Source organism: Puccinia triticina, chromosome 4A (genome assembly GCF_026914185.1).
Source record: "Puccinia triticina chromosome 4A, complete sequence".
NCBI classification, from domain to species: domain Eukaryota; kingdom Fungi; phylum Basidiomycota; class Pucciniomycetes; order Pucciniales; family Pucciniaceae; genus Puccinia; species Puccinia triticina.
The window spans coordinates 3,051,714-3,075,451 of record NC_070561.1 but is presented as its reverse complement, the minus strand read 5'-3'; the positions used below and the strand labels follow the sequence as shown (position 1 = coordinate 3,075,451).

General features: G+C 46.3%; 2 protein-coding genes across 2 annotated transcripts; one reads left to right on the top strand and one right to left on the bottom strand.

Moving 5' to 3' along the window:
- Positions 1-11,074: 11,074 nt before the first annotated feature.
- PtA15_4A376 (uncharacterized protein) lies at positions 11,075-11,686 on the bottom strand (the record flags this gene model as incomplete). Its single annotated transcript, XM_053168253.1, has 3 exons — positions 11,075-11,194; positions 11,270-11,432; positions 11,508-11,686. 3 exons carry the CDS (start codon positions 11,684-11,686, stop codon positions 11,075-11,077), a joined length of 462 nt encoding a protein of 153 aa, XP_053019481.1.
- A 76-nt stretch (positions 11,687-11,762) lies between these two features.
- Positions 11,763-16,306, top strand: PtA15_4A375 (uncharacterized protein; the record flags this gene model as incomplete). The annotated part of the gene is made up of 3 exons (XM_053168252.1): positions 11,763-12,181; positions 12,268-14,447; positions 14,523-16,306. 3 exons carry the CDS (start codon positions 11,763-11,765, stop codon positions 16,304-16,306), a joined length of 4,383 nt encoding a protein of 1,460 aa, XP_053019480.1.
- Between the last annotated feature and the right edge of the window lie 7,432 nt (positions 16,307-23,738).

Genomic DNA, 23,738 nt, shown 5'->3' with positions numbered 1-23,738 from the left:
ACAAACCATACTGCACAGTATTGATAGATCTTTTGAAAACACAAGTCAGCTGCTGGGGCAAGGTCATCCTTCCAACTTGCCACACAGACCTCAATAAAATCAAATCATATTGACTTGATTCCTCCTCATTGCTTGTATCCTCTTATTGAGCTCAACAAAGCTCTCAAGAAACTGCTATCACCACGGACGTTTGCTCAGCACCTGTTTACAAGTGCCTTTGCACAATTCATGCCAAGGTTTGGTCCGATCCTTGTTAGTTACTGGTTCAAAGGCAGTTTGAAGTGTAGGAATACAGGACCAGACCACCCCCAGCAACCGCCAAGGAAGCTGGTGTGGTTAAGCCCAGACCACCCGCAGCAACCGCAAAGGAAGCTCGCACGGTTAGCCAGAAACACAGACCCAGCTGCGCAAAGAGGTAAGACCCCTTGAGCAGTCCAGACCCAAACCTAACCCAATCTCAAGCTGACAAGCCCCGCTTGATCACTTGTAGATACAGAAACCGTAACGGCAACCACACCGGGGAAAGGAAGATTAGACTCAGCCTCCAGGTACGTGCTTGTGGAGAGATAAAGTTATGGTTTAGATGAGCTGACCAACTTTAGTCTTGTAGATCCCTCGCAGACCGTCCCGGCAATCAGACCCCAGCCCTCCTACTCAATAGGATCACGGCCAGCACTGCAACCGGTGAGTGGTCCAATCCCTGTGACCCAGGAAAGGATAAAACACAGACAGCTGACTTGATCCAAGCTACGCTCAACAAGCAGATCAAAAGACCGCAAACCCGTACAAACAGGATAAGACCAGACCACTTTGTTGACTGGCTCCTGCGTCAGTAAGCTCAGAAACCACACCCAGACCAGAAAAAGAAAGTGAGAGGAGTAGCTGATGAAGGCGCATTATATAGACCCGCCCTCAAACTGTCTCATCTCACATCTCAGCTCAAACTCAGACAAAGCAACTCAGAACAATCATCCCTAAAAGCAAAGCACCCACTCGTGCTGCTTTCAGGTAAATTCCTCAATCAGATGATCTCTTTTCTCTTATCTCAATATAAATAAATGTAAATACAACAAGTTATTGAGATAAGGAAAACATTTCAGTTGCTCCAAAATTTTCATGAAGTTGGTCTGGTCTTGGTTCAAAGACCAGGTCATGTAATGCACAATCTATACTGATTTTACCTGGAATCATGCCAGATGTTTTGTGTAATGTAACCATATAATGTACACCATAACTATGTTGAAACCCAGCCCAACTTTATGATCAGTTGTACTCAATCTATAATTTTGACCAAAGATAAGAATTTTTTGACCATGATGATTTTTAACCCCTGTGTAAAACCATACCCTACAGGTTGCTCTGGAACATTCTTTTTATAATTTTCAGCGCACACAAAATTCAAAAGGAGGTGTGTGAGGTGACAGAGTAATTATCAATGCTGCTTGAACTTGGTCCCCTTGGGCCAAGGTATAATATGGAGAAGGTATCTTATTGTTGCCAAAAATAGGCCAGTTTTTCTTAAATCATGATTTTAATCTGGTTTGAATTTGGTGTACATTTTCTGAGGGGCTAGCTGGAAGGATTGGTCACACAACTGTACACCCGTTTGTTTGTGTGACACCTATATTACCACACAGCCAAGCAATGCTGAGCTGAGTGCCCACGCAACACCGGAATATTAGATGAAATGTTTAAAAGATTTATATATATTTTCACCTATATGTACACACATTCTTTTGTTGGGATTTTCTGAAGTGATTAAGGGCCTGTACCATAGCTTTCCGTGGATTCACACCTCGGATTCCGAGCCGCCAAAAATACCGGTTCGTCAGGATTATTTTCCCTGCACGGTTTCCCCGAGCTCAAAATCCGACCTGCTCCAAAAGGCGTACCATGGGACCGCGGATTCATCAACAACTCCTCGGTCACCGGTACTGAACGGTCAGCCAGAGCGGTACACACCGGCCATCGGGAACATATTCCCCTCGATGGCAGGTCCGTTCGGTCATTGAGGGCTCCCTTCAATGGGCTGTCCTCTTAAGTGGCCATCGAGATAAGTATACATTATACACTCCTCAAGATGACCGGAACAAACCGGTCATCGAGAGGAGTATGTACTCCTTAAGATGACCGGAACAAACCGGTCATCGGGAGGAGTATGTACTCCTCTAGATGGCCGGAATGAACCGGTCATCGGGAGGAGTGCATACCCCCTCAATGATCGGAACGAACCGGTCATCTATCTACTCCTCAAGATGACCGGTTCGTTCCGGTCGTTTTGAGGAGGACATCTTTCTCTCGATGACCGGTTCGTTCCGGATCTTGGGGAGTACATACTCCTCTCGATGACCGGAACGAACCGGTCATCTCGAGAAGTACATCTTCTTCTCGATGACCGGAACAAACCGGTCATCGAGAATGTGGCGAGTGACTATTGATGGCCGGTACAGACCGGGCATCAACGGAGGTGTGGACTCCTATCAATAACCGGTCTCCACCGGCCATTGAGAGTGCAGAACCTACTGACCAGCCATCGGTGGAGGGTGTATGCACTCCGCTCGATGACTGGCTTCGGCCGGCCATCGAGGGTGTAGTGAGCTGCTCTCGATGGCCGGTACTCACTCCATGGGTAGGGGAGGCGATACGAGGATGTGCTGTGTGTCTGATGGTGCGGGTGGCTGGGGAAGGCGTACATAATCCGAGGTGAAAAAAATAGGTCCGACCTATTTTTCCAAACTGAGGAAAACAGACCATTTTCCTCGGATTATGAGGACGCCAATTAGGCGCTATGGTACTCCGGATTCTGGGTCGCTCGGATTTCACAGAAATTTACGAATCCCGGGTGAGATCCTTGGAATCCGCGGGCTATGGTACAGGCCCTAAGAAACCCTGGGTAATCTGGGGCTCCCCTGGACTTAGCCCAGACTTCCAACTTTCTTGTGAAAAAAATCATAAAATTTGCTAAAAGAATTATGTGAGAATGCTTGCAGCCCAGATGCCTATCTTCCACCTGCAAGATCACAAGGTGGTTATGGTGATTGATCAGTTATATAGCAAGTTTTCATCATTTAATGCAAAAATAAAACATCAAGGGGATAGCCAGTGAGTGAAGCTAGCTCAGTTCAGAAGGAAATCACCTTTTCTCTCAAAGTATGTGATGCTTATAGCATCAATCAATACAAAAGATATAAGTATCCACTATGTTAATTTTTTTCCACAAGTCTATAAATATCTCGAGTGATAAATACAGAAAGAAGATTCATTGAATTTATGCACTTTCATCACAAAGGTATATCTACCAAGCCAAAAGTTTTGTGTTTCATATATGAAAACACATTTTGAGCAGTGTGGACGGCATAATAAGCACATGATCAATGAAAATATATTATTACATCAAGAAAAATCTTGTTTCTTCCAAGAAATGGAGATTGCTTTGCAATGCAGTTGAACACAGGTTCTGGAAAAGATATAATTACTCAAATAGTCTAGTTGGGGTGGATATCAGGTTGATATGAAACCATGTCCAACATGAATTCATACAAGATTCAGCATCAATTCAGACACACTTGAGCATAAATTCAATCCAAAATTATGCATAAATTGGTGTCAAGTTCTGCAAGAGATCTTAAAGGGTTCCTAAAGAGAGGGGTGAAGGCACTTGGAAGGCACTTGTAAACAGGTGCTGAGCAAACATCCGTGGTGATTAATAATGAACCACGGAGAGAAGGGATCAGTCAGTGTATCCTGTGCATTGGAAAAGGCCTCACATTAGCTGAGGGGTAAGTATAAGCCTGGTGAAGGCCTCAATCTGCTCCCTGTCTGTTTTGCCACTGTCAAGTTTGCCATATTGTCATAAATTGGTCTTTAAGACGCTGAAAGCCTTTTTGATTGGGTTCATTTTGGGGGAGTAGGCGGGAAGATGCTCAAGATGACAGCCAACATCCTTGACAAGCTCCTCAATTCAACCATTGTGATGGATTCAAGCGTTGTCCATCACTAGGGCACAGCTACAGGGTCCTGGAAATGGATTTATGCTGGGAAGCTTCAAGTTTGAGGCGTTCAGAATGATGTCACAAGAGGCCAATGTTAATTTCAAAAGAAAAAGACTAGATGACTTCCCGTCAAGGTCTGTGGCTCTCCCAGAAGTGATCAAGAGCCCAAAAAGCTAGATTTCCCTGTGAAAATCAAGACTTTTTGGGACTAAACCGGAATCTGTGGGGGTCCCAGATTGCACAGGAAGTCCTCCACTCACCAAAGCATGCTCTAAGTAGTGCTCAAAATTGACCCGCTTGACATTTTTTTGCTGTGTCATAATCAAAACCAGAACGCTGAGAGCCACAGCTGGGATAAAGTTGAATCAATTAGTCGCCCACACCACCAAAAGTCTTGATTACCTCTCACCAATTGGCGCTCAACCCCAAGTAAAAATTACACCTTCCAGGCACACACCACTTTCATCTTTGAGGAAGAATGTACCATAAGCTAACATCTAGATAAATAAAATGGAAAAGAAAAGATTCACCAGTGAAGACAAGGCAATGGGGGTCATAGTTAGCCATCATGATGATTTAGTTAGCTTGTTGGATTGGGTCTTGGTTGGCATTGACCTTTCTCATTGTTTTTTGGGTCATACGCAGACGTTTGTGAAGTTTGTTGGAGATTGTTTGTAAGGAGATTCAAACATTGCGTTGCTTGATGAGGGAGTCCTGGATTTTGCCTAGGTAGATGGTTGGATGGTTGGTGACCATCTCCAAGAGAAAGGCCTGTTCTTTGTTATTGAGAGCCAAGGGACAACCCCTGGTTTTGTAGGTAGCCAGATTGGTGACAACAGATTGGGTTGTTTTGTATAACAAACACCAGCGTTGCAGGGAGTCGGAACTGACCTCAGATGCATTTGCGGCATTTATTTTGGTGATTTTTTTTCCATGAAGGGCTGCCTGAACCACAATGTATTTGAATGATGCGGTTTATTTGACAAACATTGCACCTAAAAAGGAGGAGTGCCATCAGCTAGGTAAGCAATGTGGTAGTCAAGGTACAATAAAAGGAATAAAAACCTGTTTAAACTGTTTAATCACCGGATTTGCCAACAAGATTGATCTGTGAGGGAGGATCTAGCAGTGATGGCAACAGTGACACTGACAGTGATGGTGGTGGTGGCGTGATGGTGGTTGGGGGAGAGCTGGGTGCTTGCAGGCCTGCAGGCATGGGGCTGGTCCCCCCGTGAACCCCAAGCACGGGCCGCACGCACGGTCAATTTCTGCTGCAAGAAGTTTGGCCACTGCGGCCAAACGTTCCAAAGCACGCAACAAAAGTTGCAAGCTCTTATGGATCTACTGTACCATTGTTCCCCATATGAATCACAATATCCAGTGTTTCACTGTGTCAATCTCTTCACTGATTAACTACTTGGCATTCACAGCAGCCTGCTTGTGATCTCTGCAGTCAATTGACTTGATCTCCTTTAATTGCATTCACAGATCCGGCCTGGTAACATCTCAATCTTTTCTTGATTACTTTCAGAGTCTAATTTTTGCCAGAAAGCTGATGACCATGATAATCTTGGAACCCAAATGAATCTTCCCCAGAAAGGCTGATGAAACCATTGATCATACTGAGTGCTTCCCGGATTTTCTTAAACATCCACCAAAGGCTGTTCTCTTGAGCCCATCAGTCAAGCAATGTGGCAAGCTGATCACCATTTGACTCCAGACAGGTATCCAAGAAAAAAAAAAATCTTCAAATGCTACTTGCCTCTATCTTTCCCTCTTTTTGCTGGTCAAGTTTTCATATCCTTCTTTTTCCATCTTTTTTTTGTATCTCTTTTTGTTATGCATTCCCCACTGAACAGTTCTGGGAAGATCTACTCTTTCACTACAAGAAAAACTCTAGAAACTGCCAGCAGTTGACATGGAGTGAGTGCCAGTTTAAGGATCAAACTAATGGCGGGTGACAAACTTAACACAAGATCTCAGCCTCCTGCAGGCATGTGCAGCATATTGCTGCAATTTTCAGTGTTTTTTTAATGCTAAATCTTTATAGCTGCTTGTTATCAACATAGGGTAGTTACGTTACTATACGTTATCTGCCCTATTTGAGTAACGTAAATATCCCCGTTATCCACTGCGGCCCGTTACGCTATTAGTAACGGGCCTTTTTCTTATCACCTGGGTAGCGTAACGGGTTCTGTTTTGGTTTTTCCCCTAAGATGTGATAAAGTAACTGGAAAAATGGCCTGTAACGCGGATAACACGTCGGAAGGTGTGTTTCATCCCTTGCCTTTGCAAGGATAGACCGAAAAAAAAAATTCTCCCTGTGTGGCGCCTTGGTGGCTTGCCTGACCCGTCAGGCACCCCTGTCCAAAACATTTTCCCTTCTTCCCACCTGAAATCGACCTTATCCATCAATCACCATGGATCCGAGTCCAACCAGTCAACTGCAAGCGGACGAAGCTGACGGCAATGGTGAGCAACCTGACAAATCCCTGCTGCGTCGCTCTAGACGTGCCTCCTCGGCATCCATCAGGCCAGATATGATCCCCACGCCGTCAGACTCTCGAGCACGAGCCACCAAGCCACAATCTCAAAAAAGGCCTCCAGCTCCTTCGTCGGAATTTGGAGAATCAATTGTGACTGGTAAAACCCCTCGGAAAACCAAAGCAAAAGCGGCAAAGAAGCCTCGACAAGTTGTATCTTCTGGCGCTGCTGGCGCCACCGAGAAGGGGGATCTGGCTGCTAAGAAGACCCCAAAGAGAAAGACAAACAATACTGTTCCCGATAAAACCGTGAGCCCCTTGAATGTTAATTTTATGTGCAACATTGCTGGTTCTAGAATTGACACATGTGTTTTTAATTTTGGTTTGTACGTTTAGAAGGAAGCTACAGCGAAGGGTCCTGATACTGTCAATGACGCCGATGAAGCTTATGACTACGACCAAGTTTCGGACGACGGCTTAGTCAAAATTCAATCGGGAAAAACAAAAGAGAAGAAGGAAATAAAGGAAAAGTTTGCCAATGTGGCTGATTATTTCCATGAGCCTTATTTTAAGGACGGCGAGCGCGAAAAGGGGGACGTCCCTGTGAATTACAAATGTAAATGGTGCCATAAGACCTACCGTGGTCATGGCTCGACAGACGGAAATCTAACGATGCATCGCGATGGATCGAATCAAGCTGGAAGGAACGCAAAGGGCTGTCCCAACCGCAACAAAGCCAAGGCCGCTGGCGTGAAGCTACCGCCTTCTATTGCCGAGAAGAGACTAATCGACGCAAAACAAGCTCCAATGAGCTCATTCCTTCAGCCCAAGCCTGTTTTCGTCAATCGTGTGCTAAACCAGATCATCATGATCTGGCAAATAAGACACGCATTACCGTGGTACCGGATTGAAGACTGTTATCTGCGTGCTGCGTTTCTATATGCGAACCCAAAGGCGCTCCTCTACGGCAAACGATGGTCGGCCGACGAGTCCAAGAAGCTCTATTTAGGGCTCAAGGCAACTGTCTTTGATGATTTGAAGGTGAACTTGATTAGTTTCATTGTTGGGCTGCGGTAAATGTGCTTATGTCAAATTCTTCCTTGTCATTGAATAGAAACTCAACACAAAATTTACCCTCATCCACGATGTTTGGACGACAAAGGGTAATAGGTTCGCCTTTATTGGTGCGGCAGTGGCGTACATTGACTCAGACTGGAAATATGTTGTCCGTCATCTGGCCCTCAAAATGATACCTTGGAAGCACCAAGGCAATCTACTAGCCCGTCCGATTGCTGCTCTCCTCAAGAAGCAAAATCTCTACAAGAAGATGTTGGCTCAGACCACAGATTCTGGCTCGAATAACAACACCATGGCCAGTACCATGTATCAACTCCTCAAGAATAGTGACGCCGCTAACCAATCCGAACACGCATGGGACCCAGCGAGCATGCACATTCGGTGCTTCTGCCATAAGCTAGCGTTGATCGTAAATTCCGGTTTGAATGCGCTTTCTCTGAAGACTTTGCCTCCTGGGAAGGCAAAGGAATCCGTTCTTGGGTTCTTCCCTGTGCTTGGAAAGGTCCTTGAAGAAGACAAGGCAGAATTGTTTGAGGTCGCCCCGGAAGTTGAACTAGCCCCCGCTCCAAGCACGAAGACGAACTCAGTTGAGCCTGATCCTGAACAAGCTGATGATGACGAAGATTGGTAAAGCGACTACGGTAACGCCGACGAGCTTTCAGATGATGAGGCAGCTGCTGCTGCAAATGAGAAGAAGTCCGATTACGCGGCCGAAAGCGCAGACGACTCAGCTAGTCAATCCCAACACACGAAGACTGTAAAACTCAAAGAGCTTCTCACTAAACTCGATGTTGTCATCAAGCAGATTACTCGATCAGCAGCCCAGCGGGCAAATTTTGATTGAGTTGCAAAAGAATTGAATTTGAAAGTGGCCCCGTTGATTGCCGGCTATGGCATCCGGTGGAACATTAAGTACCAGAGCTACCGGAAGGCGATTGACGCGAGGGAGGTTATCAACCATTTGCTCAAGGAAGACCAGGGATCAAACCAGCCTGGGTACTTTGACGATGTCTTCTTCATACCTCGCGACTGGAATGAGATTGAGAAACTCAACCGTGAGCTTGAGGTGTGTACATATTTGCTCCAATCAAATCAACATCACTAGTGGATCTAACTTGCTTTCTGTTTTTTTTTTGCCAGGTTTTTGTTGATCTGACCTCGCAAATGGAAGGCAATCACTCAAGTGGTTCCCATGTCATTCCGAGGTACTTGGAACTTAAGGACCAGCTTTCTGAAAAGCTCCACCGCTCCAATCCCGAGGACGCCTTGTATCCGATGTTCTATGCGATGATTCCAAAGGTTGATAAATATTTGGATGAAGCAATGGCCTGCGAGACCCTAGTACTAGCCACGATTTTGCATCCCTGCTACCGGATGCTCATCTTTGAGCTTGGCTTTGGATCAGAGAGCAGTGAGGTTGCCGACTGCCTCGATCTTCTCAATCGACGCTTTGAAATATACAAAACGGAAAAAAATTCAAACACTCAGCCTTCCATACCCGAATCTGAAGTAGTCAAAATCGAAAGGCCACACACCGCTGAGCCTCAGTCACTCAGGGCACGTCTGGCGTTGAGGATGGCCAAGACACCAACCCCACATGAAGATGAGGTCGAAGCGTACTTGAAGGCCGATTTGTCCTTCAAGAACAATGCCATCGACCGCAAATCAACACCATTGCAATGGTGGAAGATGAATGCCAACACATACCCAACCCTCTCGCAGATGGCCCGAGCGTACTTGGGGGCATCTGGAAGCTCGTGTGCTGTTGAGCGCCTCTTCTCGGCGGCAGCAGACGTATGCACTAGCAATCAAGGGCGCTTGCTCCCATCAACCATGTCACGCTGCGTAAGCAGCATGATGTGGTTGCGGGAGGAAGTGCCTCTCACCGGAGCTTTTGAGGAGGTGGGGAAGGCATTGAAGGCTTTGGTCCCCTCAAACCAAAATAAATAGTCTATCTATAGTACTAGTACATATCTCTTGTTGCTTGACTTGCGCGTTATCCGTAAAAAAATCCCATAGTTGTTGTGCGATAACGTAAAAAAAAACATTGCCGCACATGGATAAAGTAAAGAACCACCCAAGCAAATAAGAACAAAAATGCGACACCGTAACTTGATTCCGTTACGCGTAACGCGTAGATAACTGATAAAATTTTGTTACGTTACCGTTACTTTAGCGTTATCCGTAGCGTAACTACCCTATGTTGTTGTTATGCTCTGGTCTATGGAAAGAAAGAAAGAGTTTTGTGTCTGGGGTTCTGGATCCAAAGATGGTAGATTGCAGGATAAGGAAGCTTTCTGGATCTCCAGCCTCTCAAATTATGTGTGTGTGGACTCTTTAAAGGACCTTATAAGAATTTATTTCTAGAAACCAAAACCAGAACTGGAAAGAACAATGAATAAACAGTAGAAGAGATAGAAATGAGACCAACCCTGATGGAACAAGCAATATAAGATGAGAGGAAAACTGGAGATAGAGAGAGGTAAGATTTGTTGAGAAGTATCTGTGATGGTGAACATGAGTTAGTCAATGGAAGAAATGTAGGAGACAAAACAGGAAAGGAACAAACCCAAAGAGGATAGGAAAAATCTTTAACAAGAGGAATAAAGAGAGTAGACACAATCTTAAGACAAAAGGAACTAGAAAGGAAAATAAGAGTTGTTAGCGTTGCTGAGAGGGTGAAGGCCGATCAAGAGTGAGATCCAGAAATGCAGAGAGGCATTTCTCACCAAGTTGGAAGCCAGAAAGGCTGTCCAAAGTTAAGGATTCCCGGACTTGTTTGGAGAGAGGGAATAAGGGTGATCAACAGATTTAGTGTCAATCAAAAGTGTCTTGCAGTTGAGTTAGATTGAAGAGGTCAATTGGGAACGGAAGGAAAGGGTTTAAGATAAGGTTTTAGGATGGAGTGAGCGATCGATGGGAGAACAACAAAGTAGTCAATTGGTGGTTGTAGGTTAAGAATGATGATATTAATCAGCCAGTTGACTGCTGCGTCTACATGAGTTAGGACAGCTGCAAGTGCGCGGAGAGCGCGCAGAGAGCGCAAGGAGCACGAGTTTCAACACTCTTGAGAAAGTGGATGAGTTTTCAGCAGGCTGCATTGCATTAGGATTTGCTTGGATATGAGGACTGCATCAGAGAAACTCCACCACAGGCACTATCCCTATACCACTAAATGGGGCCCCAAGATCCCTATAATGGAGTGTGCTTTAGTGAGTGAACAGCAGGGATGGTTTGTTTTTTCTTATCCTTGTTCTGACTGTGCTTCTCCTGAGATACACAGTTCATGGAGAATGAGATGCTCAACTATGCCTCTTGTGCTAACAATTCTTGTGATACCTTTCATGCATTCAACATGCTGATGGAGGTGATCAGGATGGTATGAGCCTGCATGACTGGTAGCTCAAGTTATACATATTGGGGGTGATCACTGCAAGTGGATAATCTAGCTTGAATTACCGTGGTGTTTTCTAATATACAGACCTTGAGACCATGTAACTAATGATCTTTCCAGATGCAAGGTCAATCTACGACAAGACTCTCCTCCCAGGCCAGTAGGTTGAGTCCTGGAGCTTGTTTGACAATCAAAGCCTCCAGTGAATACTTACACGCAAATGGTTTATGTCGTCTGGTTTCCTCGTTCTGGGGTGGAGTGGAATGTATGAGGTGTTATGACTAGAAGCAGCTAAGCCTATGAAGATGAGAAGATGGACTGACGGTTGCCAGACGGAGATAACCAAGGACAATTAGTCGGTTGGTGAGACGAGGCAGATAGTTTGATAGTGAATCAGCTGCCATTGGGATGGTGCAATCGACTATCAGACATGCTGAATCGGAGCGCAAGACGATGCTCGAGTGGCTTTCCGATCTGTCGACGACACTGGATGAAGCGAAGCGCAGGTCAGTTGAGACATTTATAACCAACCACGGAGTTCGCGATTCAAGAATCACTCACACCCCCGCCGTCCTCAGCTTGAGTTTGAGGTCCGAGTCATCCAAGCCGTCGATCGAGCGGAGCAAGCCCGGCGCAGGGATGTTGGCCATCGTCGGCTTGAGGGTGTGCCGGTCACCGGTGGGTCGGAGGGAGGCTCCGGAGCAGGTGTGCTGGGCTACCCGCCTCCGGGCGAGATGCATATGCATAGCCGACTTTTCCCCACTCGACAATCCCCAGCGGACATGCACCCACGGTCAACAGCAACCACCACCCAGCATGGCCATCCCACTCACGGACAAGACCGAAAACCAAAGCGAGAAGCTGCAGAGGATCTCGAACCGGCTGAGCTCACTGCCGTCCATCGCCCTGCCCACCGACCACCCGCGTCCAGTCAACCAGTCCATCAACCAGAAGGTCGTACAAGCTTCCATCGACTCTCAGCTCAATCAGAAGGCATCCCTCGCCATCTCAAGGTTATCGCTGCTCGACACCGACCTCATCGATCGGCCGAGTCCTTTCCATCTGCTGCTCACCAGCTTCGTGATCCTACTGTATCGCTATACATCCGAGACGGATATCCTGATTGCTACCTCAAGTCCGTCGGCGGATCATCCGGACCCACTTCTACTCAGGGTCTCTCTCAGCTCAGATCAGTCATTCTCCAGCTTGCTCAAATCGATCGTCAGCCTCCAAGCGTCAGTCCGAAATGCTTCAACTTCCCTTATTCTCCATATCTCGATTTTGCTAACCCCCCTTTTTATTTTATGTTAACACTTGGCAGCGAGGCCGAAGCTGATCATGTCCCATTCGATCAACTACTCAAGGCCATCGGCCGAAACCAAGCCAACACAGCCGAGTCAAACTATGCCCCCCTCTTCAGAGTTCGATTCCTGGAGGCTACCGATCCTACCGGTCAAGACTTCGTTCACTCAACCTCGCTGACCACCGATCTGACTATCATCGTCAAGTCTATCGATGACCCTCAAGTTTCCAAAACTACCCCTTCCTCCCGCCAACCCTTACTTCCCGGGGTCCTCTCGCTCAACATCCTCTACAATTCCCTCTTGTTTTCATCCAACAGGATACACACCCTCCTCGAACAGCTCTCGGCGATCATCATCCAGGCCTCTCTTCAACCTGAATCTTGCATCAGTACCATCCCACTCTTAGGGCCACTCCAGCAACCCTATCTACCCGATCCCTGTGAGAATTTACATTGGACAAAATGGCCCGGCCCAATCACCCAGATCTTTGCTCGAAACTCTGAGCAACATCCTGACAAGCTATGCGTGGTCGAGCACTACGACGGAACAACACCACCCACTTCGACTCTCAACTCTCCGCCTCTCGAGCGCACCTTCACCTACTCTCAGATTCATCAGGCGTCGAACGTGCTGGCTCACCACCTACTTCAACACGCAATTCTTCCGGAGGAAGTCGTTACCGTCTACTCAACCAGAGGCGTCGATTTGGTGATCGCCATCATGGGAATCCTCAAAGCTGGCGCTACCTTCAGCGTCATCGATCCAGCCTATCCCACTCAGAGGCAAAAGATTTATCTTGAAGTCTCCAAACCCCGCGGTTTGATTATCCTCGAAAGAGCTGGCCAGCTGTCTCCCGAAGTCGAGGCTTTCATCAAATCAGACTTGGACATCAAGGTCACCGTCCCCGCCCTCGCTTTACAAAACACTGGCGATCTCAAAGGTGGCCACATCGGAAACGCAACCGGAGTCGATGTCTTGCACGATGCCCAGCATCTGGCGCCTCAATTGCCTTCAGTGAAGATCGGACCCGACTCGATCGGTACTCTTTCATTCACCTCTGGGTCGACCGGGATCCCCAAAGGTGTTCAAGGTCGTCACTTCAGTCTCACTCATTTTTTCCCATGGATGGCCCAACAATTCAACTTGGACAACAGTAGCAAGTTCACTATGTTGAGTGGTATCGCACACGATCCCATCCAGAGGGACATCTTCACTCCCCTCTTCCTCGGCGCCGAATTACACATCCCCACAGCTGAAGATATCGGAACCCCCGGTCGATTGGCAGAATGGATGGACGATCAGCAAGTTACGGTCACCCATCTCACACCCGCAATGGGTCAATTACTCTCCGCTCAAGCATCCCGACAGATCCCTTCTCTGAAAAACGCTTTTTTTGTCGGTGATGTCCTCACCAAGCGAGATTGCTCTCGGCTTCAACACATTGCCCCCAACGTTGATATCATCAACATGTTCGGCACCACCGAGACTCAACGTGCGGTTTCTTATCATTTGATTCCGTCGATTGCCAAAGATCCGATCTATCTCGAAACCAAGAAAGACATTGTTCCGGCTGGCCAAGGTATGAAAGATGTCCAACTACTCGTCGTCAACCGGGTTGCAAAAGGATTACAATGCGGCGTCGGAGAGTTGGGCGAGATCTACGTCCGATCGAGTGGGTTGGCCGAAGGATACCTTGGAACGCCGGAGATGTCCGCTGAAAAGTTCATGCTCAATTGGTTCTACTCCATCCCATCGGAACAACGAGCAGTGGATGCCGATATGGGCGGTAAATGGCTTGGGCTCAGAGATCGATTGTACAGAACGGGAGACCTCGGTCGTTATCTGCCCGATGGAACTGTCGAATGTGTTGGCCGATCGGATGACCAGATCAAGATTCGCGGCTTCCGAATTGAACTTGGCGAAATCGACACTCATCTTTCCCAGCATCCCTCAATCCGGGAAAATGTTACCTTGGTTCGACGAGACAAGGATGAAGAGAAAATTCTCATCACGTACTTCGTACCCAACCAGCCTAAATCTGGATCACCCGAGGTCCCCCTTACTAGTGCGAGCGAGCTGGAAGACGACGAGGAGCCCGTGAGTGAGGTCGAGAAGGGAATCAGAAAGTATCGCAAGCTGATCAGAAACATCCGAGAATACTTGAAAACTAAGCTGCCCGCTTACAGCGTTCCAACCCGTAAGTCTTCCTTGTACGAACCTGGTTGATTTTACTGATGTCTGCAGTGAGCTGACGAGCTTCCGCCTATTGCAGTATTCGTGCCATTGGTACGAATGCCGTTGAATCCTAACGGAAAGATCGACAAACCGGCTCTTCCCTTCCCAGACACCGCCCTCCAACCATCTTCCCGAGCCAAAAAGTCTTCAACTCCTCACCAATTTTCTTCGACCGAAACAGCCATCCAGACGATTTGGAAAACTTTGCTGCCCAATAATATTTACAGCAAGTCGACGATTCCCAAAAACGAAAGCTTCTTCGATCTTGGCGGGCATTCAATTCTAGCTACTCGCTTGGTGTTTGAAATCCGAAGGACTCTCGCGGTCAACATCCCGTTAGGATTGGTGTTTGAGTACCCAACCATTGGCTCCCTAGCTCAGCAAGTCGACATGTGCAAGAATAACGACTTTGGTTTAGCCAGAGAGGATGAAGAACAAACTCAAGATGGCACCCATTTAAGCCCATCAGCCCAGCCCACTGGCGCATCCTCGGCTGCTCCAGGTCAACCCCAGAGTGCATTTGATTATGCTGCGGATGCGAAGGCGTTGATGAAGACGTTGAAGCCAAAATACTCGGCGCCGATCGAATCAAGCGACAAGAAAACGGTTCTCCTGACTGGCGCAACCGGCTTCTTGGGGGTGTTCATTCTCCGGGAACTCCTAAACCGAACCGACACCATTGGCACGGTGATCTGCCATTTGCGAGCCAAAACCAAGGACGCAGGCCTTACGCGCCTTCGGGAGAGCTGTCAGAGTCGAGGGTTTTGGAAGGAGGAATGGTTGTCAGAAAACTTGGTCGAGGTAGTCCTCGGCGACCTCGAATCACGACAGCTAGGTGTTGGTGATCAGGCGTGGAATGACTTGAGCGAACGAGTTGACATCGTAGTTCACAACGGCGCATTGGTGCACTGGGTTTACCCATACTCGAAGTTGCGAACCGCCAATGTGATGTCTACCTTGACTCTGATGGAGCTCGTGGCAATCGGCAAACCGAAAGCGCTGACGTTTGTTTCAAGTACCGCTGTCCTCGAGAAAGATCACTACGTCAGTCTGTCCGATGCTCTCATCCAACGGGGCAAGAAGGGGATTTCGGAATCGGATGATTTGGAAGCTTCGGCAAGTGGTCTCACCACCGGTTACGGCCAGACCAAATGGGTTTCCGAGCGTCTCGTCTCAGAAGCTGGTCGACGAGGCATGCGAGGCGCAATCATTCGACCAGCCTACGTGCTGGGGGATACCGAAACTGGCGTCAGCAACACCGATGATTTCTTATGGAGATTAGTCAAAGGATGTATCCAGATCGGCTCGATACCTGATATCCACAACACCATCAACATGCTGCCAGTCAATCATGTAGCAAGTTGTACGGTTCTAGCCTCGCTTGAAAGTCGAGACCCTTTGAAAGTCTACCATCTAACGGCCCGACCCCTACCACGGTTTAGCTCGTTCCTCGATACATTAAGTCATTATGGGTACGAGGTCAGCAAAGAAGATTACCTCACGTGGAGGATCAGACTAGAACAATCGATCATGAAGAACGATCCCCAAGATAACGCATTATTCCCTTTGCTGCATTTCGTCTTATCCGATCTCCCCTCGAGTACCAAATCGGCCGAGTTAGATGACCTCAACACCACCCTGCTCTTGAAGAAAAACCAGCTGATGGATCATCGCTCGGTCGAGACTGCCGACCTGGCTGTCTATCTTGCCTGGCTAATCCAAGTCGGCTTCTTGCCGTCGCCCTCAAAATCTGCAAACCCGCTCCCTAATTTATCTCTTGATCATCACATGAAAAAACTTATCAGTAGAACTGGCCGTTGAGAAACCTCTTCCATTTCTTTCTTTCTTGTTCAAGCATCCTCTATTGTCTTTTTCTCTTTCTCTCTTCGCAATTCATCAATTATCTTTTCTTTCTGCTTCTTGATTGTTTCTTCAATGTTTTTCTTCCTCATGATATCTTTTTTTCGTGTCCTTTCACTGTGTTAATTATGCTTAATGTGATTTCTTTTCTCTTGATTTTTATGAAGAAAAAAAAACAGTAGATGTGCTCTTTCAATGATTCAGAAATGATTTCCAAACATTCTAACAGAAACTTGACAATTCCTGAGGATTTGAAGTTCGTCTGTGGTACAGCAATAGCAGAAAAGCTGGCCAACTTGTGTGGCTGAAATGATTTCTACATTTCAGCCACAGGCCTATACAGCTTCACTGGACTTGAGGACTTCATGTTAGTTCTGCGGGCCCCACAGATGCCTGTTTACATATACCAGAAAAAGCTGAAATTTCTGCATCTTAATTATGGTGTTCAAAGTTGGTTTGCATAATTTTATGCATGCATAAATCATAAAATCATAAAAATATTTTGGTGAGGAAATTTTGTATCACATAATCAGACAGTCATATCACCTGCAAAAAAGATTTTATGATTTTATGATTTATGCATGCATAAAATTATGCAAACCAACTTTGAACACCATAAATTTACACAAGGGGTTCAAATTGATTTTCTAAATCCTCATCACTTCTGGCTGGTCCATCAGATCAGCAACCACTGTTGAAGTGTCAAACTAGCACTGCTCAATACAAAGTTCCTAACACAGGTGAGAAGAAGTGTGAAAAAAAAACAGAAGAAAGCAGATCCTCTTTTCACTGCCAGCTGTCTCAGAAATCTTAAGACAGGCTGTAAATCTTGAGGTTGCTGGTTCAATCCCAGCTCCGGGGACCAAATATGGGACTCTGTCTGTGCTTGGCGGAGGCAGTTGGGAGAGGGGAAGAAAGTGCTGTTTAGGCTGCCCTCTGTGATGGTTTGAATGATGCACAAAAGTAATCAAAGATGAAAGCTTGGGTTGGGTTGGATTTCAAGAGATACACCAAGGTTGGAAGCCCGGCGGCAGTTTGGGTGGTTTGTTGAGGTCCAGAAACAAAGAAACAACAGCAGAGCAGACTCCACAATACTCAAAAACAATGAAGATCAATCAAAACTTTGATGGTTATTCTGTGGATCAGAAAATTCCCCTTGCCAACCCATCCTCCAAGTCTGGAATCACACTTGGACTCTGAGCAGAACATGTACGGGAGGTTTTATCCTCTCCTTGTACGTGACAATCACACAGACCTCACAACAACTGCCATGCAAAATAAGGATTGCCAAGTGAACCCGGGTACCCGTAGTGGATGCAGGTACCCCCTGCAGGGTTTTTGTCCAAAACAGATGCCGGCACCTGCCAGTGGGTACCGTGGGTGGTTTTTGCGCGTACCACGGGTGTTTTTTGCGGGTACCGCGGGTGTTTTTTGGCGGTACAACAGGTATCATTTTGTTTTTGCCAATGACCAGTCTGTAACAGTCATGGAGAGGACTTAAGTCTCTTGGTGACCAGTACAGACCAGTCATTGGGAGGAATAATCCTCTTGCTGACTTTGCTGACTGTTACAAACCTGCCATTGGGAGGACTTGATCCCCTTGACAACCAGTCAGTGCTGTTCATTGGGAGGAAAAAACCCTCTCAATGACAGGTGCACCGTGCAGGCTGTTCATTGAGAGGACTCAATCCCCTCAATGACTGGTTTGAAACCCTCCCCTTTTGATGATGGGACAGACTGGTAATTGAGAGGATCAAGTCCTCTTGATTACTGGTCTGCACCCATCATCAAGAGGGATGAATCCTCTCAATGACCAGCACCAACTGGTCATCAAGAGGGTTGCGTGCTCTCAATGACTGGTCTGCACACATCATCAAGAAGGATGAATCCTCTCAATTGCCAGCACCAGCTGTTCATTAAGAGGGGTGCTGCGGCACATTTATCCACCTCGAGTGGCAGGTGTTGCCCATGGGTACCTGAGTAGCTGGTGGTTTTTCCACCAAATGTCATCACCCGCAACCCCACCCAGCACCCACACCATCTGGCGGGTGCCGGGTACTGCCAAAAGGGTATCACTTGGCAATCCTTAATGCAAAACAACACAAAGGAAAACAGCTGTGAGAAACAAAAGAAACAAATGTTGCAGCAGAGAAACCATGGAGCCAGTAACCTTCATTATTAGGGGGATTCAAAGTTTGCCATGCATGAATTGCATGTAATTTTGCAAGTTGGTGTTCAAGGCTTTTCTTGAACACCAAAATTCAAAAAAACATTCAAGCAGGGTTGGGGGGTATAGTAAAGTGTGACTTGCATGCACTTTTGCAACTCAGTGTTCAAGAATTAACTTGAACACCTTTTGCTGTAGGTTGAAATTCTGGTGGATTAGGTGCTAAAGGTGTTTTGTAAGGATGCCGTGATAAAGCTGGTCGTTGAAGAGGTGGGTTGATTGATAGGTCAAACTTTCTTGGCAGCTGGTTTGTATTTCATCATACCCCACAAGTTTTCCTCCTTCCAGCTTTTACAGAGATCTTTCTGTGCTGAAGCGCCTATCCCGGTGGCTAACAAATTGTTCATTTGTGAATCTTTGTCCAGGGTTGGTGGTTGTGTCACAATCTGAGGTACCGGTTTTTCATTTTCTGATTTCTTCTGGAGATGTAAACACATGTTTTTGACCCAACCCAACTTCTTTGAAATTTTGGTTTGAATCTTGACCGATTCCGTGTCGTTTGAAAAGCGTGACTGATTTGAATGCTGTGTCATGTAAGCAGTTGTTTGTGCAGTCTGTGAGGGACCTGGTCCTAAATGTTTTAACTGATTCCATCCTTGTCCTTGTCCAACTTCAGCTATTGGTACCGTAATCCTTCTTCCAATATCCCCTTGAAAGGATAAAAATTTGCCAGTTCCCGGATAGTCCAAAGTGCAATTGTAGTCAAAAAGGAAAGGCCGTCCGAGGATAAATTCCTGAGCTTGTGGTGAAACAAAGAGGTGTACCGGTCCAGAGAATCATCCAATTCCAATAGTGCAGTTTTCCACTACTCCTTTGATATCACATCTTTCTCCGCCAATGCCTCTCATTGGGATCTCCACCTTAACTACTTTCAGGTCCAGATCAATAGCTGCCTGACTTGGAATTACATTGACCATTGATCCAGAGTCCACCATGAACGGTACTTTGTGTCTGGAGATTTGAGTGTCAATAAATCCTAACGCGCAACTATAGTAACAGTTGTATTCCAAATCTTCTTCCTCCTTGTTAAGTAACATCAAAGCTGAAACCTTGGTTTCCAATTTGTTTCCATTCACGTATGACATTGTAGTGGTTTTGTATCCAGGAGTCAGAGTTTGGATTTTGTTGATTACTTCTTGAGCGTAGGTTGGAGAGATTGCCATAAGTTGAGAAAAGGTAGTTGGTATCTTCAAGTTGTCCAGTTCAGTTACTAGAGCCGTTTCTGCTGAATTTTCCTTCTTTGATGGTGTTGATTTCCTGTTAGGGTCCAAGATTTGTCCAGGAGTCTTCCTAGTTGGTGGTACTTCTCAAATGACTTCTGCCGGTCCGACTTCCTGATCCACGTCCATTGCCGAATCATCCGCTTGTGCTGGAGGTTTCTGTTGTACACGGAGCGCTTCTACTCTAGTTGTTGCAACATTGGATTCAAATTTCACTTTTTCAAAGTTAGCTGATCCAAGCCTTGGAGGTTCCCAGTCGATCTTGTGCATCAAAGAGGTACAGTCGGATTCTTGCTGAATTCTTTCACTGTTGATTGAAAATACTGCTGGATTATTGGTTCTGAATGCTGCCGTTACTTTTGCTTTAGGTTTCCCGGAGTCCGCAGCCACCACCGCACAAATAGGTCTTGAGTTGTCCACTGGGATGACAAAAGTCACGTCCGTCACGCTTGACTAAGCCTTCTCTTTTGTCCTTCTGAGCTTCATAACAAGAAAAAGCTGAATGTCCTTCTCAATGACAGTAGGTAAAAGGTTGGGGTTTGTATAGTTGTCCACTTGGCCTTTCATTTCCACAAGAGTATTCCGCTTTTGGTGGCTTTGCTAGCTTTCCAGTCAAAGCATTGATTGCTTTTGCCAAACTGTCAACTTGCTTCTGAAGCACCTCAGGGGGATTCTCTTCAACCATCTTCTCCTGTTTCTTGCTGGCGCCTTTCTTCTTGTCTAACTTCTTTTGCATTGCTTGATTAGCTTCACTGAACCCGCTTCCTACAAATGTTTTGTCTGCTGCAGCTTGGACTTCATCCTCAGCCACATCCATCAAGTCTTCCAGGTGGGGTGTCTTAGGATAACCATCTTTGCCGTAAGGAATCAGGTCCTGTTTGACCATCTCGTGTCTGATTGACTTCTGTAATTCTCTAGAAAAAGCCATAAAAAACAGGTGAGTAACATCTTGTTGGTCTCTAATGTGCTCATTAGCAACCAAATACTTTGTTATTAATAAATTTTTTGATTTGTAGCTCTTGTATTCTTTGAATCCTTTAGGTCCACCAGCCTTTGCCTGTTCTTCCACAAAGTTTTGCAGGTCCCAAATGGTGAATCCAATTTTTGCATGGGTGTCACCCCATATTTCCTTCATGCTACACCTAAGCATGTTCCAGTCCTGTTGTTCGTATCCGTCCATCGATTCCAGTTCTTGCTTCAGGTCTTCAGGTCCAACAAAGCTTCAAATCTGTCAAACCATGTCATATCCTTCTGCTCCATAAAATTCCGCTGCCAGTTCAAATTGGTCCAGAAATTCCTTGAAGTTTTTGCCATCATATAATAAGTTTGCCGCTTTGATAATTATCACTTTTCTTTTAGGTTTTGTCCTGGTTGGGTTGTTTACTTTGGGTTCTTGAGGTAAGCCATATGTTCCAGCAACAATGGGTAGGTACGGTACGGTTATTGGTAACGTAACTGTAATGTAACATTTTTTTCTCCGTTACCGTTACCGCTAACCGTAATGCGGGCGCGGTACGTTACAGGTTTTGACTCAGGTGTGTAACTGTGATTCCGTTACGGTACTTGGTAACAGTCAAATTACTACGTTACGTTACCCAGGACTGGGGGTATTTGGCGTTACTAGTAACAAAAAACTATATAGGCTATATGTATCACTTTTTTCCGGGTAGGACTGTAGCTAAAAAACTACCAGCTTCGGCGAATGAACCAGTTAGCGGGGTTTCCTCCCGAAGCCACATGAGGCTACTGACACAGCGGGACATTGTTGAAGGAAGTAAGCGCCCGCGGTTACTACTACAGACATCCGCAGCAGCGGAGAATAGTCTCTCAACTGCACAGGAGGAGCCTACACATCCTAAATATTCTCGCGCCATGACGGCCAAAGTCGGATACGCCTGTTGATTGAACTGCAGTAACAAAAAGGTATTAGCAAATAGAATGAAGAGAACAATTTAAGCAGGACCAAAAAGGCTGTACCTTCCACCATTCTAATGGGGTTTGATGACGATCAATTGCTCCTTCCTTGAATGTCAAGTTGGCCTTCATGTAAGTGTCAATCTCGTTTTCTTGGGGTGTTTGATGGGTCATGCGCGAAGCTAGTCGGGCCATGAGTGATTGTGGCGGAGCGTTGGTTGGTCTCTCAATGGCCATCACGTCGGAATCAGAAACAACCTCCGCCGCTGGCCGGTTCCGTTCGATTCTTTCCTTTGTGTATCCAAATTCTTCATTCAGTAACTCCATGGCTTCAACCACTTCGGAGCTGTCCGGTCCAAAAGCAATCTCAAATAAGTGTATCCTGTAGCACGGATGTAAGATTGTTGCAAGGATGAGTGTGTGGCATTGCATTGCCTCGTTGAGATATTTATCGACTCGTTTCAACATTGCGTGATACATTGGGTACAGGGAATCTGTTTCGAGGGACCCATCAAGCTTCCCGGTCAGGCTTTCTTTGAGCTCGAGGTATTTCGGAATCACATGAGCTCCGGTGGGCTGATTGCCTTCCATGAAGGAGGTCAATTTGACAAACACCTGTAGAAAAAATGAGGAAATCCAAATGTTTATTTTTGGCTCCCAAAGGGAGGAAGATGGCCAGACTCACCTCCAGCTCGCAGTTGAGATCGTCTATCTCCTTCCACTCGCGTGGCAAGAAAAAAGCATCTTCAAATAGCCCGGCCGCATTTGGTTGTTGATCATCCTTTAATATGCGGTCAATGACCTCTTGGGCATCGACAGCTTTACAATAACTTTGATATTTTATATTCCAGCGTATTCCGTATCCGGCAATCAAGGGTGCAACTTTTATATTCATTTCTCTGGCTGTTTTCTCGAAATTCGCGCGCTGAGCCGCCGATCGTGTAATTTGCTTTATAACAGTGTCGAGCTACATATCAGAGGTTTTAGTAAATGACTGGGAGCGCATGCCATTCAACAAAAGAGAAAGTGAACGCACCTTTTTGCATATTTCCTGAAGCTTCAAGCTCTTCAGATGTATACTCGGTGTCGTGCAAGCAGTAGCATCTGAGTCTGTCTTGTTTGTCGCATCGGTCTCAGACTCAAGTGATTCGTCGTCTTCATCATCCGCATTCCCATAGTCACTATCTGAATCAAGCTCTTGGTCCACATCACTATCGCCAACAGCTACAATCTTATCGGCCGGCGGAACAGTCAATGTTGACTCGTCTGGCTCCGGTTCCTCAGCTAGCCGACCGAGGACAGGAAAAAACCCTAGTATAGACTCCTTTGTTTTACCCGGAGGGAGGGTCTTGAGCGACAACGCTGCCAAGCCTGCATTGACAATCAAAGCAAGCTTATGGCAAAAACACCGGATGTGACTGTTGCTTGGGTCCCACGCATCGACACGAGCTTGGCCATTGGGGGTGTCATGAAAAAGTATTTGCATATGGCTGGCCATCGTGTTGTTGTTAGACCCCGAATCCGTGGTCTGGGCGAGCATGTAGATAAATCAATAGCTAATATTGGTATAGGTTTTTTGGAGAGTATTCCAAATACAGGCATAACCAGAAACAAAGGGAGCTTATCTTATGATGAAAGTCTTTCTTCTTGAGAAGATTTGCAATTGGGCGAGCTAAGAGATGCCCATGATGCTTCCAAGGTATCATCTTCAAAGCCAAGTGACGAACACAATGTTCCCAGTTGGAATTGATGTAGGAAACTGCTGCACCAATGAAGGCAAAGCGGTTACCCTTCGTGGTCCATACATCATGGATCAGGGTAAACTTTGTGTCAAGATTCTGTTTTTTGTTTAAAAGGGAGGGAGTTAGTAACCAATTAGTCTTTCAGCTGCATGAAGAAGAGGCAGCTCACATGTAGCTCATTGAAGACGGAGGTCTTGAGCAAAGCATAAAGTTTTTTAGCTTCGTCCGCAGCCCATCGGCGACTATAGAGATTTGCTTTCCGATTGCAGTATTTAAAGGCGGCCCGAAGA